This window comes from Chaetodon trifascialis, chromosome 10 (genome assembly GCF_039877785.1).
Source record: "Chaetodon trifascialis isolate fChaTrf1 chromosome 10, fChaTrf1.hap1, whole genome shotgun sequence".
In the NCBI taxonomy this organism is placed as follows: domain Eukaryota; kingdom Metazoa; phylum Chordata; class Actinopteri; order Chaetodontiformes; family Chaetodontidae; genus Chaetodon; species Chaetodon trifascialis.
Genome location: NC_092065.1, coordinates 16,326,543 through 16,340,972, shown reverse-complemented (window position 1 = coordinate 16,340,972; position 14,430 = coordinate 16,326,543). Strand labels below are relative to the sequence as shown.

At 40.7% G+C, this 14,430-nt stretch overlaps 2 protein-coding genes across 5 annotated transcripts; both read left to right on the top strand.

The window, feature by feature from the left end:
- The first annotated feature begins 437 nt into the window (after positions 1 to 437).
- gdpgp1 (GDP-D-glucose phosphorylase 1) lies at positions 438 to 4,140 on the top strand. 4 transcript variants are annotated; one of them, XM_070972535.1, is made up of 3 exons: positions 509 to 581; positions 1,045 to 1,110; positions 1,198 to 2,520. In XM_070972535.1, exon 3 carries the CDS (start codon positions 1,206 to 1,208, stop codon positions 2,289 to 2,291), a length of 1,086 nt encoding a protein of 361 aa, XP_070828636.1. In that variant the 5' UTR covers positions 509 to 581; positions 1,045 to 1,110; positions 1,198 to 1,205; the 3' UTR covers positions 2,292 to 2,520. The 4 variants fall into 4 exon arrangements, with proteins under 4 accessions (XP_070828635.1, XP_070828634.1, XP_070828636.1 ...); XM_070972534.1 differs by lacking the exon at positions 1,045 to 1,110 and having other exon boundaries at positions 438 to 581; positions 1,198 to 4,140; XM_070972533.1 differs by having other exon boundaries at positions 438 to 581; positions 1,016 to 4,140.
- A 1,897-nt stretch (positions 4,141 to 6,037) lies between these two features.
- rhcgb (Rh family, C glycoprotein b) lies at positions 6,038 to 13,677 on the top strand. Its single transcript, XM_070971655.1, has 11 exons — positions 6,038 to 6,398; positions 8,497 to 8,689; positions 9,221 to 9,371; positions 9,620 to 9,767; positions 9,874 to 10,040; positions 10,220 to 10,357; positions 10,633 to 10,769; positions 10,946 to 11,070; positions 11,239 to 11,312; positions 11,733 to 11,800; positions 12,470 to 13,677. The coding sequence occupies exons 1-11, from the start codon at positions 6,176 to 6,178 to the stop codon at positions 12,501 to 12,503; spliced, it is 1,458 nt and encodes a 485-aa protein (XP_070827756.1). The 5' UTR covers positions 6,038 to 6,175; the 3' UTR covers positions 12,504 to 13,677.
- Positions 13,678 to 14,430: the final 753 nt, after the last annotated feature.

Sequence of the window (14,430 nt, the reverse complement as noted above, 5' to 3'; positions counted from 1 at the left end):
AGGGACTGAAATAACCGTGATGCCTGATTGGCCAGCTGCTCATTCTTTCAAAGTTAGTTGAGCCAACATGGGTCAGCTGGGAAAAACGGGAAAGTTGCTCAGTCAAATATTGCACACATGCCATTCTAGTTACAAGGGGGTTTCCCATATGGATTTACAATTTGTCATCTGAATACCTTTGTGTGTATGTCCATTTGGGGTTGGTTGGATTATAATTGAGCACATATTAAGTATTAAGCCTGCTATAAAACTACTACCACTACCAAAATGTCAAAAGGCAGATAAATGCATAAATAAAGCCGAATGAAAATGAAATTACAATTACAATTTTTAATTAATGAGGTATCCCCGAGATTACGCAAATGAATTATTGTATAGGTGTATTTATTTTGAAAAATTAAACCGGAAATACGGCAATAAATGCTGACGAAGAAGAACACGTGTAACCAGGAAGTTAGGTTGCGTAGCAAACCGGCGAGCGGTGAAAACTGCAGGTAGTTGTGCCTTTTTAAAGGCGATTAATTTGCATTTTGTTTCCAGACGCTGAATTTGACATAGTGAAATAGAGTCCAGATTAAAAGGTGAGTACACCGTGAAAATAAATCAACCTGTCAATGTGTCCTCGGCAAATAAGCAATGGAACAAGCGTGAGTGCAAAAAACCCTGTCATGTCTGTATGTTTGTGTCGATGTGTGTGGACTGCTTTCTGTGTACTTCGTAGACTAGCCTTTTAGTTTCTGTCACACGCTTTTTGAGTATGAAGGTGGTTAACTTCCTGTTTCTGCTGCCTCTGTACACTACACCTGAAATTACATATTACATCTCGTTTTGTTGTCTTCTATGATAGGAAACATTTCTATTATTGGATTTGGGGCATCATTCATACAAAACATTCATTTTGAATATGTCAACCTGGGCTTTGGGAAATTGTGATGAGCATTTTTTTCTTTTACCTATCAATAAAACAATGGGCAGACTAATTGATAATCATTATTTGCTGCCTTAATGTTCGCAGGCTCCTTGTGTAACTGGACTTTCTGTCAGGATGACACCTGACAGCGATGACATGATGAGACCCACAAATAGCGTTTCTTTATACAACCCTGTGTTGTAAAATCATGAATGAATGCACCGTCCTTACTGTCCTCTCATCGTGAACCCTACCGTCACATCTCATGCCTCACTGTTCACCAGCAGATCCAACCATGGCGCTCCAGTTTGTGTACAGCAACCAGGACTTTGTCACAGATGTGCGTAGGACCAGTGGAAATGGTCTCGGGATGGCCTCTACATTAGCAAAGTTTGACACAACTATCCAGGCCGGCTGGACAGACAGGATGGACAGGGGGCTCTTTCGCTACCATCTGGGTGACTTACAAACACGCATCCTGATGGGCCCGCATGGCTATGTGGCCCAGCTGAACATTCAAAGAGGAACCGAGAGAAGAAAGCCTCAGGAGATACTGAGCATCCAGCAGGAGTTCAGTGCCGAGCAGTTTAACTTTAACAAAATCAATCCAGAAGAAATCATATTTGATATGATAAAGGACACAGAGGGACGGAATGAAAGAGAACAGTTGCATCAACCCTGCAGGATTGTTGTGCTGGTCAACGTCAGCCCTTTGGAGTTTGGACATTGTCTCTTTGTTCCAGATCCTTCACGTTGTTTCCCACAGGTCCTGACGCAGTTCGCAGTGCAGGCCGGCATTGAATCCGTGCTCCTGAGCTCCGATCCTGGCTTCCGTGTGGGGTTCAACAGTCTCGGAGCATTTGCGTCTGTCAATCACTTACACCTGCACGGGTACTACCTGGACCATGAGCTCAAGGTAGAATCTGTGCCGGTCAAGCCTCTGGTTCCTGAAAAGGGGTTTTATCGCTTGCTGGACTTTCCTGGAGGCTTTTTATTTTACACTGAATCAGAGTGGGTGGAGAAAGTTGCCAGAGCCATCTGTCAAGTCACAGACTTCCTCGTGGATGGTAATATTGCTCACAACCTGTTCTTGACTAGAGGATGCCCACCCTGTGATCACACACAGAGCAAAGAGCATCAAGGTTTAAGAAAAGGCGTTCGCATCGCGGTGTGGCCCAGAAAATCGTGCTTCGGCGCAAAGGGGGAGTCTTCCTTCAATGTCGCTCTTTGTGAGCTGGCTGGACATTTACCATTTAAGAACAAGAAGGACTATGAGCTCACTACTGAGAAAGATGTAATGGACATCATCCAGAGGTACCTTCTGCCTGATGCAGAGTTCCACACGTTGGAACAGCAGCTCACTCGTCATTTGGTGGATTGATAAAGTACCAACATCAAAGCTAAATTGAGGCTACACATTCTTCATTATCTACACTGGTCACATCAGTTAAGAAAATAGGAGTCTCTTCACACTGGATTGTACTTTGTGAACTGGGCTAAATGTCCTTCCCTTTGTCTGGCCTAAATATAACATTGGATGTGCTCATGAATCGCAAATATGTTTATCAACGGGAATATATTTATTGGACTAATGGATGTGTTGTATTAAAACTGGTTTCAAATAAAATTCCAGAATCGTTTCATCTAAAAACATGCTGTTGTTTTTGTGTTTTGTTTTGTTTTTTTTGTTTTTTTTGTGAGTTCCAGCTCTCAGTTGCGTGTATGTGAAAGGTCTTTTTGACTTGCCAAAGCAGGAAAAGCACTAGCATGATTAATAACTGTAGATGTGGCTACATTCCAACTCTGTGCTCCACCTTAAGGGCTTTGGTTGTTCATGCTGGCTCACTGACAGTGAAGGAAATAGAATAGAGCCATTGTTTATGTTACTTCTTACACCTGTGCTTTCCCTGTCACAGCACGTCAGATGATCTGTTTTGAAAAAAGCCTACAATGTAGTGTTTATTCATAAAGTAGCAAAAAGAAAATGGGGGTACTTCTTTCCAAGCCAGCATTAGTCCTGTTGATGGTGGACATCTGACAGTAAGTCAGTGTTTATTTAAGGATGACACAAGGAACAGCATGAGGTATCAAAAACTTGAAACACAATATGTTGTCTTCAGGCTAACAACAGGAAACAGGCACAAAAGTGGAGTCTTTTAACAGAAGAGTTGTGTAAACTGCAAATAATGCTGACTGTGTGTGTATGAGATTGAGCCTGAAAGCTAAAGAAGAAAAAAAGATTCATGGTATGTGTTCTAGTGTCCAAAAGCACTCCATGTGCTGCCCAGCACACAATTTTTCACTCTCCAAGTGTGAGCTGCTGCCAAGCAAGCCGTCTGTACGCACCCACATAGTCCTACATCCAGCATAGTCGAGGTTTAATCAGCTCCAATAATTGATATCACCTGACTGGTACACTATGAGCTACAATAGATGTCTTTCATGGAAAATCATTTTTGCATGTCACAGTAGAAAAGGCAGAGGCGTTAATAATAAATTGAATGAATGCTGTTATTTCCTGCTGTAACAAGTCAAAATGACTGCTGTGAAAAAGGCCTATGAACCCAGCCTGTTTAGACTTCACTCACTGTGTGAACACTGGAAATTCACCGTCCGTTCCTGTTGGGATGTGTCAGTGTCGTCACCATGTTTTGTTTTGTTTTTTACTATTCATAAGCACTTGTAAACATTCAAGTTGTTCACAAGACATTTATGTGTCAGGGTTGCAGGCCTGAAGGTCAGAGAAGTGGGCCTGTGACTGGCAGGATGCCGATTCAGCTGGGGACGGTGGAAAGGCCTGACAGTGATGCTGAGATCAAGGAGGGACCAACTGCCATCGTCCCTGCAGAGCACATCATCTGCCAGAATTACATCACCAAGGCAGCAGCATGAAGCCAAGCAGTAAGATCAATGAGCACAGATACCTGCTCACTGGCGTTTTTAATGAGGCTCCTCGTTGAGCACACAATCAGTGCTTTGATATGTATGTTTAGCTGCTGACCTCCCAGTTTTTCCTAGTGAGATAATGATTTAACCAAACTGTGCTAACTGTGTGTTAATTGCACTGATTTTTGATGCAGCGCTGTGTAAAGGAGATTTAACCGGCAGAGCACAGAAACACATACAGTTTATGACAAGTTTACAAAATGTGCAGCTACAACAGTAAAAACTGTCTGCAGGACTGTATGTAACTTGGTGGTTTGTGCAATTTATTTCTTAATAAAGTTGATATAATAAAGCTGTTGTAATTCTTCATTTTCTGCCCAGGTAAGCTTAAGACAAGGGGTTTAATGGGTTGAAATGGGGTTATTCACCGACATTAAATATTTGAACTTTTTTTTTGTGTGTGAGGCAGCACTACATGAGGTTTAATGAAGTCACATGGCATGATTTCTGGGTATTAAAGTTCAGACTCATTCACATCACATTTATTTTGGTGGAGCAAAGGTAAATAAGGTAATTACACTTGAGTTGCATATGCAATAATGATTGTATTTGTCTTAATTAACAGTACTCAACACACTGACTGGAGTATTTAGGGTACATGTTCAACATTGCTGGGTTAAGGTAGTTTTGTCCACTTGTCATTACACTTTCACCAGAGGATATGTTGGAAACGTGCATGACATTTAGGAGCTGCTGCAGTATTTTCTGACGTCGTGCATTTGACCTTGCCAACACAACAAACAAGAACAGGGCAGGCACGCCTGGATCATCTTGACTATTTACATTTGGCATTTCATGTGTATACATTCACCATTTTCCACTGTCAGTGTTACGCAATGCACAATGGACTGAGACAGTGAAGTGTGGCAGGTACATCCCCATTTTTAAGACTGACAATGTGTTGAAAGTGAAAGTTGTGACCAGTCGCGCAGGAACTGCAGAGAAGCCAGTGTGTGTGTCAGTGTGTGTGTATCTGAACAAAGACATTATTCAGAAACATCACTTGTGTTCATGTTATATGGATTAAACAAATGAGATGTAGTGTATTATTTTGTGAGCTTTTGCGATGCTGGTGTACAGGTTTCTTCTGGACAGAGCCTGTTTCCGTGTTTCCAGTCTTAATGCTAAGCCAAGCTAAACAGTGACTGGTTCCATTGACAGAGTAATTGTACAGACATGAAAGTCTGAAGTCTGAAGTGTCCTTATCAAAATGTTGAAGTATTCCTTCGAAGATGACCACACACTCCCACATGAAGCCTCTATCTGTGCTTTCATGTGGTTTGCATGATTTTATCACGTTCAGCATCTCAACCTGCTGAATCACATAGATACTGAAATCTCTTGTCCATGATGCAGAACGTGATGAGTTGCAGTTTACAACACGTTTACAACAACACTCTTGACTTCCCACCATAATGTACATTTTTATGAGACTGTATTTTCATATCTCACTGAACTGCACATTTTAATTAGTCCAGTCTATGCACCACAGTGCAGAAAAAGCTCGACTTAAGTGAAAATGAAAAAAAAACTTGTCTCAACCTTGAACCCTCAGGCTGTAATGGTTGACTCACTTAAACCTGTTGTGCATCTTCCTAATGGGGCCCAGCATGGATACTCATTATTTACAGTTAATGCTTCACAGCATCTCGCCTGTACAGAGGAGATGAGAGCGTCCCCGCCCTCTGACCAGCAGAAGCCTGTCTGTATATTTAGCTAAAGGACAAACTTCACATGTACAAAAAACATACTTATCTTTTTCTGACACGCAGTGTTTGTGTTAAGGGAGGAGGTTCATGAAAAATTGAAAGATGCTTCCTAATCCAATTGTTAGCTGAATTACAACCCAGAGTGACCTAACCAGACTAGTATAGCTGACACAATCTGTTCACAGGATGTCCTAGTAAATATCTCTCTCCTGTTTAAAATCAAGGCATGACGTCTGTTCCTTTGTCCTTCACCACAAACTTTATGTTGTATGTTAGCATTTTTACATTGTGTGATAATTTGGATCATTTGTTGACACAAAGTATTCATAAAAACGTGTTGAATTAATATAGAGCATGAAGAATCAAGTGATGGAGTTAACAGAAAAGTGTGTCTTGTCCATGTGCAACAGTGGAGGGAGTGACTGTGGGAGGGTCTTCATGTTAAGGCAAACACCCATCTTTGCTCATCTTCACTCGTGCACAGGATGCTCATGGCCTTTAAATGTCTTGCAGAAGACAGCTCACTTGAATAATCAGCGGTTTAACACCTCTTGCACCTTTAAAAAAGAAGAAGAAAAGCCTTAAAAAAGATCAAAACTAACCAAACACAATGGGTTGTGTTCAAAGCTTCAGGGAATTGTGTGACCGTACAAAAAATACCAATGTCCGTCTCAGTCTTCCAGCAGTCTGCTTTGTGTGGCAAACAGCCATGATCATCTTGTTTGGGGTTTTCATTCGTTACAATGAAGAATCTGATCCACACTGGATAGAGCACAGGAAAGCCAAAAATATATCAAGTGACATTGAGAACGACTTCTACTTCAGATATCCAAGTAAGTGACTTAATTTTCCTCTTTTCTCAATATATACTGTCAGTCATCGCTGTGATTTATTTACTAAATCTTTACACACTTACTACAAACCATAAACATGCTATAAACTAAGTATGTCTTTATGCTTTATATCCAAATGTCTGCATGTTTAGTCTTTTTTCCTTTGTCATTTTATTCATATTTGGCTTTAAATTGTCTGTTTTCATAGCAGTAAACCATATTTCAACTTTGTTGGTGATGGCTCTTAGACTGTGTTGATGAGATTTTTCCTGCGTTGCTGACAAGGATCTTAACCCCCCCCCCCCCCCAGGTGCACATTTCCTCTGGGGTTTGCCTCCCCTCAGGACTTTCTTTCCAGTTAAAGTGAAGCATGTCAATGCTCTGTGTATGGATAAAGACATATTTATTTTGGTCGTATATACAGTACAAAGGTTGCCTGCAACTTGTGGTGTGCATGAGTGTCTTGGATGGGTGTGGTTGTACTGTGCACATCCCCAACAACCCAAGGGGGCAGTATCAGACTATCATGAAGCCATCAGATCTGGTGTTGGATGTCTGATACTGTTTGTTGTGAAGGACCAAACATTTTGGACCTCATCCAAAAGTCCCAGAACCTTCTTTTCCAGTGTGACGCCCACTGTTAGCCTGCAATGTCTGAAGCCTTTGTGTTTGATTGGCTGTTAAAATATCTGATGGGATGTAGAATTTGGGCTGGTCCTCACAAATTCTTCCATGCAGCTATAATGTTTCCCATGGCAGTGGAAACCTATTGTGCCCTGAGGTGTGTCGGGCGTCACAGTGTTTGGTTGTAAATGATACCGGCTGGTTTATGCTGGTATTACGTTGTTTGCTGGTCCCAGCAGATAATTACTGTCTCACAGAGAAGAGCCACCTGAAGAGCCAGCGGTTTCATTTCCAATAGACCCGTCTCTTTGTTTCCACTCCGGTCTCTCTGTGTGCATTTGTGTTTATTATGCTTATTATTATCATATTGGAGCTTGAGGGTTCATCACTGACCTTGGAAACAGCAGCTTGACTAAGTAACTCTCAGCAAACGCTCACTTTTGTTTTGTTTGTTTCGTCTCATGAACTTCCTCAGCAGACGAGAATACTGTTGGTTCTCAATGAGGCATCAAATTTATTTTATTTCACCTTTAATTTTTTCCTTCTAGTATTTTATTTGTGCATTATTACACATACACCTATATGTCTGTATAGTTCAATTATGTAGATGTACTATGCACTATAACAAAGAGCGACAAATTTAAAAAACTCTGTCCTCTCTGTCATTGATTTTCCATGTCCAAATGTGGTTTCATAGATATTTTTGGTTCCTGTGAGCCACAGAGAATGCTTTATGTGTACCTTAATATAGCTCTGTGACATCATATCATAAATAACAGTAAATCCTATATGCCTTTCAGCCATCTTCACCTGAATTCCCTTTCTTATCTAATAAGTCCGCATGTGCCCTTGCACTGTAAGCAAACTGTCCATATACACGGGCATATCAGTTCATTCATAAGTATGTATCATTATCAATTTGGCACTCTTAACTGTATAGACAATGACAGGTTATAATATATATATAGTCATATATAATAATACAATATAAATGATTGGATGCAGTTATGATCAAATGGAATCATATTCCAGAGAGCAGTGATAAGCCAAGAATGTATATAGAGCGTATGGGAAAGTGAACATCTCAGTGAGACAGAAGAACAACATGATTTGTGAACACTGACAGACATTCCTCACCTTGATGCCTAATTTTGCAGAATTCTTGTTTTCATTCCTTCGTTCTCTGGTGATGCATCACCTCCTTTTTGTTTGGATGTGGACCTCCTTGTTGTAAGCTATCCCCAGTTGAGAGACCTTTCAATCTCACCATCTCTTCCCTCATTTATTGCTCTCATTAATTTTTTTTTTTTTTTCATCAGCATGATTGGTATTCATTCTCACAAGAGGTCTATCGCAACAGAAAGAGCCACAGTGCAATGAGGGAAATTAGTAATAGTGATCACTGCGCCACCATGCTGTCCCGACTGGGCCAGTTTCTATCATCCTCCTCACCTCTCCTTTCTTCATCCTGTAGGTTTCCAGGATGTCCATGTGATGATCTTTGTTGGATTTGGCTTTCTGATGACATTTCTTAAGCGGTACAGCTTTGGTGCAGTGGGCTTCAACTTCCTCATCGCAGCCTTTGGCCTTCAATGGGCGCTGCTGATGCAAGGCTGGTTCCACTCGCTGGACTACACTGATGGAAAGATCAAAATCGGAGTTGAAAAGTAATAAATCCATTTTATTTTCAATGACTTAAAAGGATCCCTGCTTCTGAAATTAATTTTTCTTTAATTTAATTTTAATGGAAGTATTTAACTCCCAATAATAATATATAAAAGGACACAACTGTGAGCATCTTAAGCAAGTGGTTCTATTGTTTAATTACTGGGAAATATATGACAGGAACAAGTTTTCCACCTGAATAGTTTCCATAGAAAAAGCATGGAAGGAAACCAGAAACCAGTGTAACTGAACAATCCCTTTGAGATATTTCCAGACACATTAGATTTAGTGTTTGTGGATTTAGTGATTACAGAAACTCGTGCTAATGAAAACTAATGATACTGCCGTGTGTACACAGACATGACCAGTGTGTTTCCATGTGTTTGTCAGAGAGACAGAAAGAGAAGCAACATGATAGTTCTTAAATACTTGGCTTCTCTGTTCTTGCATCTTTATCCAAAATAAATATTGTCTGATATTTGACCAGTACAAATGTTAAATTCTGTCATATTGCCATGTCTGCCCCCCGCCAGCCTGATCAATGCTGACTTCTGTGTGGCGGGCTGCTTAATCGCCTATGGAGCAGTGCTTGGTAAAGTCAGCCCGGTCCAGCTGATGGTTCTGACTCTGTTTGGGATCACATTGTTTGCTGTGGAGGAATATATTATCCTGGATCTCATACATGTAAGTTAATAATTTCTTTGTTTTTGGTATCAGTCTTTAAATACATCAATGAAACAGGAGAGGCCATGTCATGGTGTAGCCGATGATGTTAGCACAACTCACACACACCAGCTGTTTAGATTGTGTATTCGTGGTAGATGGGTGCATTGTTCTTATTCTTGCCTTGCTCATTCCCTGTCATCAGCTCCAGGACCAGTAACCCCTCCTGCAATAAACTGCAACTAATGCTAATATTTTCCTACCTGAAGGCCAGAGATGCTGGAGGCTCCATGGTGATCCACACATTTGGAGGTTATTACGGTCTCTCCATCTCGTGGATGCTCTATCGGCCAAACCTGGACCAGAGCAGTCGTCTGCAGGGCTCCGTGTACCACTCAGATGTCTTTGCTATGATTGGTTGGCATGATTTGATTACATAATGATTTTTTTTTTACTTTCACAAAACATCCCATTGTTCTGGAGGTGCTATGGATTTTTAATGTCTGCACTGATTCCTGCTCAGGAACCCTCTTCCTGTGGATGTTCTGGCCCAGCTTCAACTCGGCCATCACAGACCACGGGGACGGGCAGCACAGAGCAGCCATCAACACCTACCTGGCTTTGGCCTCAACTGTGCTCACTACTGTGGCCATCTCGAGCCTCTTCCAGAAACATGGAAAACTAGACATGGTAACAACCCACACTGTTTGTCTTTTTATATCGGTCACAATAGTATGTATGACATTGGGAGTGTGTATTTGTCAATTTGAAAGTATTTTCTCAAATATCATCACTCAGTAAAGAGAAGTCAAGCTGATACACAATTTCTTCCACAACTAACAGATAATTTTTTTCTCCACGTCTCTCAGGTCCACATCCAGAACTCCACTCTTGCCGGAGGCGTTGCAGTGGGAACTGCAGCAGAGTTCATGCTGATGCCCTATGGGTCTCTGATTGTAGGATTCTGCTGTGGTATTGTCTCTACACTGGGATACATCTACCTCACAGTACGCTGCTTCTCTGGCTATTATGAGATAAGCTTCAGTTCACTTTTTGAAAGCGTTCATTAGTCATTCCAGGCAATTGGCTACAGAAATGCACCAATGATTAAAATACAAAACACTTTTTTAAAATATAATTTCTTATTGGCAGTTTAATTCTAACTTTTTGTTGGGTTAGGTCAACTAGATATACCATCTTTGGCACGGAAAGTGTTTTCCTAAATTTGCAGCACAAGCCAAGCTAAGCTGTTAAGATTTTTTATTAACTGATATGTTCTCAGCCATTCATGGAGAAGTACCTGAAGATCCAAGACACATGTGGAATCCATAACCTGCATGCCATGCCAGGAGTCATAGGTGGCATCGTGGGAGCCATTACTGCCGCAGCTGCATCAGAGTCCGTTTATGGCACTGAAGGGTGAGTGGTTTGCTCACAGAGGTCATGGTAGATTTAACTTTCTTTATGAAATGGATAGAAGATGATCAAACAGTAAAGGATCAGAAAAAGAAAGTGTTAATATTGTATTCTTGTGGTCAACTATGGTCTTCTGTTCTGAAACAATAATGTGACACCCCCCTTTCGTTGCATTAAAGGCTGATTAACACCTTTGATTTTGAGGGCTCCTTCAAAAACATGGTGCCCACACGGCAGGGTGGTCATCAGGCTGCAGGCCTCTGTGTGGCTATCTGCTTTGGCGTGGGCGGAGGCATCATTGTGGGTAAGGAATAACTGCTGCAACCACCCTTTAGTTTGACCACAATACTGAAAATACACAAGATGTATGTAAATAAATGTGAGCTGTGTTTGAATAAGGTGGGTGTGCTAACATACAGTAGATGGTGGTCTGCATGTTTTGGGATAATGACTTTATTTGTATTCTTCTCAGGTTGTATCTTAAGATTACCCATCTGGGGAGATGCTGCAGATGACAACTGTTTCGACGATGAGCCCTACTGGGAGGTGAGAGACGATTCTTTACAGCCATGAGGAGGATTTTACAGTTTGAAACAGGAATGTCAAATCAAATCACAGTTCAGTCCACAGAACGAACCCCAGATACCTCCCAGATTACATCTGTATTGATGATTTTTATATGTTTTGGTAATATTTGACATGTGCACTTCAGTTAAAATGCAATTTACAGAAGAGAGTTTGGAGACGCATCCTCGCCTCATGGTTTTTAAATTCATCTGGTCCGAGATCAGTTTTTCTTTACTGTGAAGGGCCAGTCAGGACCAAGTCCGGCCATGTGTCCTTCTCTATTTACAAAGACACAGTTAATAATTTCCCTTTTCATGACATCAAGCGTTGCACGTACCTTCGTATGATTGGTTGTTGGTTCATCATGTGGTTACTGTTCTCCCCCTGAATTGTTCACAGCTACCTGAGGATGAGGAGAACATCCCACCAATCCTTCAGTACAACAACCACATGCACAACAAAGACATGTAAGTGTCCTCTTAGTTTATCTGACAACAGTGTTCCGGGTCATGCAGATATGCTCTTCTCACACCAAACAAACCATGCAGGTGGCGTCTTTGTTGCAGTGAAATGTGTTGCATTCAATGTCCTCTTGGTGGCAGCAGATCCAAATGTGCCGAGACTACATGGGGCTCGTGGCAATTCCTGCTCTTTGTTGGGAACATCTATTCATAGTGTTGAATACAGTGTGAACACATGACCAGGATGGAGCTGTAGACAGTATGGCAGCGCTGCCACAGAGGCCTGTGCCGTCCCCATCGCTTGGCGTGGACTCAGTGTGAAACGCTGTGCTTTGTGCTTCCAGCTGACGCTCACCTGTGCTGTTTGTTGATAGGGGTTTGTCACAGCACAGATCCACACGTGCAGCTCTTCAAAGTGACCTTGAAGTTGTGTAACGGAAGTCATATTTATTGTACACGTGAAAATGATACTATTCGAACAAAAAATCAACAGACCAATCTCAATAAAGAAAAACGTGTTTTCTTTTTTAATGCAGGCCCTAACAGAAACATTCATCAAATCCTTGACACGACACTTACTTAAAATGAAATTTGAGCTGATGTTAATTCCATGTATGGTTTAAGATGCAGCTATAAAGTGTTTCTCATGAATTGTGCAATGCTGATTTTTTCCAGGGTGGAGTCAAATTTCACCATGGAGCAGAACTGACACTAGGCCTCCATCCTGATGGATTTCTTTATCGCACATGGCCTGTTTGATCCTTTTGCTCTCCTGCTGGACAGAAATATTCATTTCATACAATCATTCCCCACCGATCGAAACCTGATCAATTCTTCACACAGTGAATTTGTGTCTGTTAACTGGGTGTTTAGCCTGCAATTTAATCTTTAAAGCTTTTTGTTTGTTTGAAGGGAAAAATCTGTCAGTGGAAAAAGATCTTTTCTGTTTTCCAAGAAATTTAAACTGCCCACTATTCAATCAAATATTCATACTAAATATTCTATTAAATGAGTGACATTATCTTTGTAACAGTGAAATGAATTGCCTCATTTCAACATTGTGAAACAGATTCATTTACTGCAGAATTTTTCTCTTAAAATGTACTTGACGTGACTGTGAGAATACCCATTTAAATGGTTGAGGGACAAATATTGAAAACCATAGTTTGTATTACATTTGCGCCGCACCTACTTGAGTTGCCCTGTGAGGATTTTCTGCTGGAGCCTTCACATAGTTTTCCTGATTAAATGTTTTCTCAGTTGAGGTGCACATACATTAGATGCACGCAGATGATTTTGTGTGTCTTCATGGATAACTTACAGACTGAGAGTTATGCATCCTGTTACTGATTATAGATTTTAAGAGCTGTTACATTTGTTTTGAATGAAGTTATGCAGTGACATAAAGGTAACCTCCCCCCACTTAACATTTATGAGCAGTATATAAACACTTTATAAATGGTTTATAAGATACTATGATGTAGTTGTAAGCACAAAAACAGATATTTTTTAAGTATAAATGTGTAGTACTTCTCCTATGAATACATATTCTATATCAACTGTGATAATAAATACTGATAAAAACTCACAACTACGTTCCAGTGTGCTATAAACCAGTTACTGAATATTTCCGTGCTGGTTTTAAAAGGCTTAAAGTAAAGAGGGGTTTTTTGTTTTTGTTTTTGTTTTTGTTTTTTGTTTTTTGTTTTTTTATCCACGTTACCAATCTGAAAATGAATGATTTTGTCAAAAGCTGATATTTGTACATTTACACACTGTGCACAGTAGAGTATTTATGTCATGCTGTTTTAAAATGTTTGTTAATGGTAATGTAATTTTGAAAATTAATAAAGAATTATTAATAAAGTGTTGTAATTCCATATTATGTTGTGCCCACTTTTTTTTTAATTCAACAAATTAAGGTGTTTTCTTTGTTTTGTTTTGTTTTGTTTTTTGTTTTTTTTTTAATGACTGAGTACATTTAAATACTTAAATGATGGCTTATTTAACAAGAACGAGCCTTAGAGGTAATGTGTTTCCCTTATTTTGTTTCCTCTCAAGTGGGGTCAGACTGAGGGTGAAGGTCACACCCCTATTGCTCTCTCGGGACACTGCAGTGACCAAAAACAAGCCTCATCATCATGTCCTCGGGTCAAAGGGTAGCACAAGGGCAAGGTCACTGACAGGGCTGCACACATATGCTGGAGTCAATCATATGAAACTGACTGATGGAGAGAATTCATGTGAATTCATGTACTCAATACTGGTGCTGTTTTCTGCACAGGAGTAGATTTGTGAAAGAATCTTTCAATAAATATAACATGATATCTGGTTTGCCTATAAATACTTAATGTAATTTCACTACGCAGTTTATTTCTGCATTTGGCAAACAGCCCTTCTGTCCATCATTTTCTGATGACAGCTGTAATTTCCATGTGTGCTCTGCCTTCTGTCCACCTGGCTGCGGCATTTCATCGGCTAGAGGCAGTGGCGGCGGCGGCGGCGGCGGCAGCAGCAGCAGCAGCTCATGGTGGGAATGCGGATGATTCCCACACATGTGGAGCAGTGAGGAATCCATCTCCTCGTCCAGTCTCCTTGCTAACAAAGGCAGGCTTAGTGCTGTTTTCTTTTGTCAT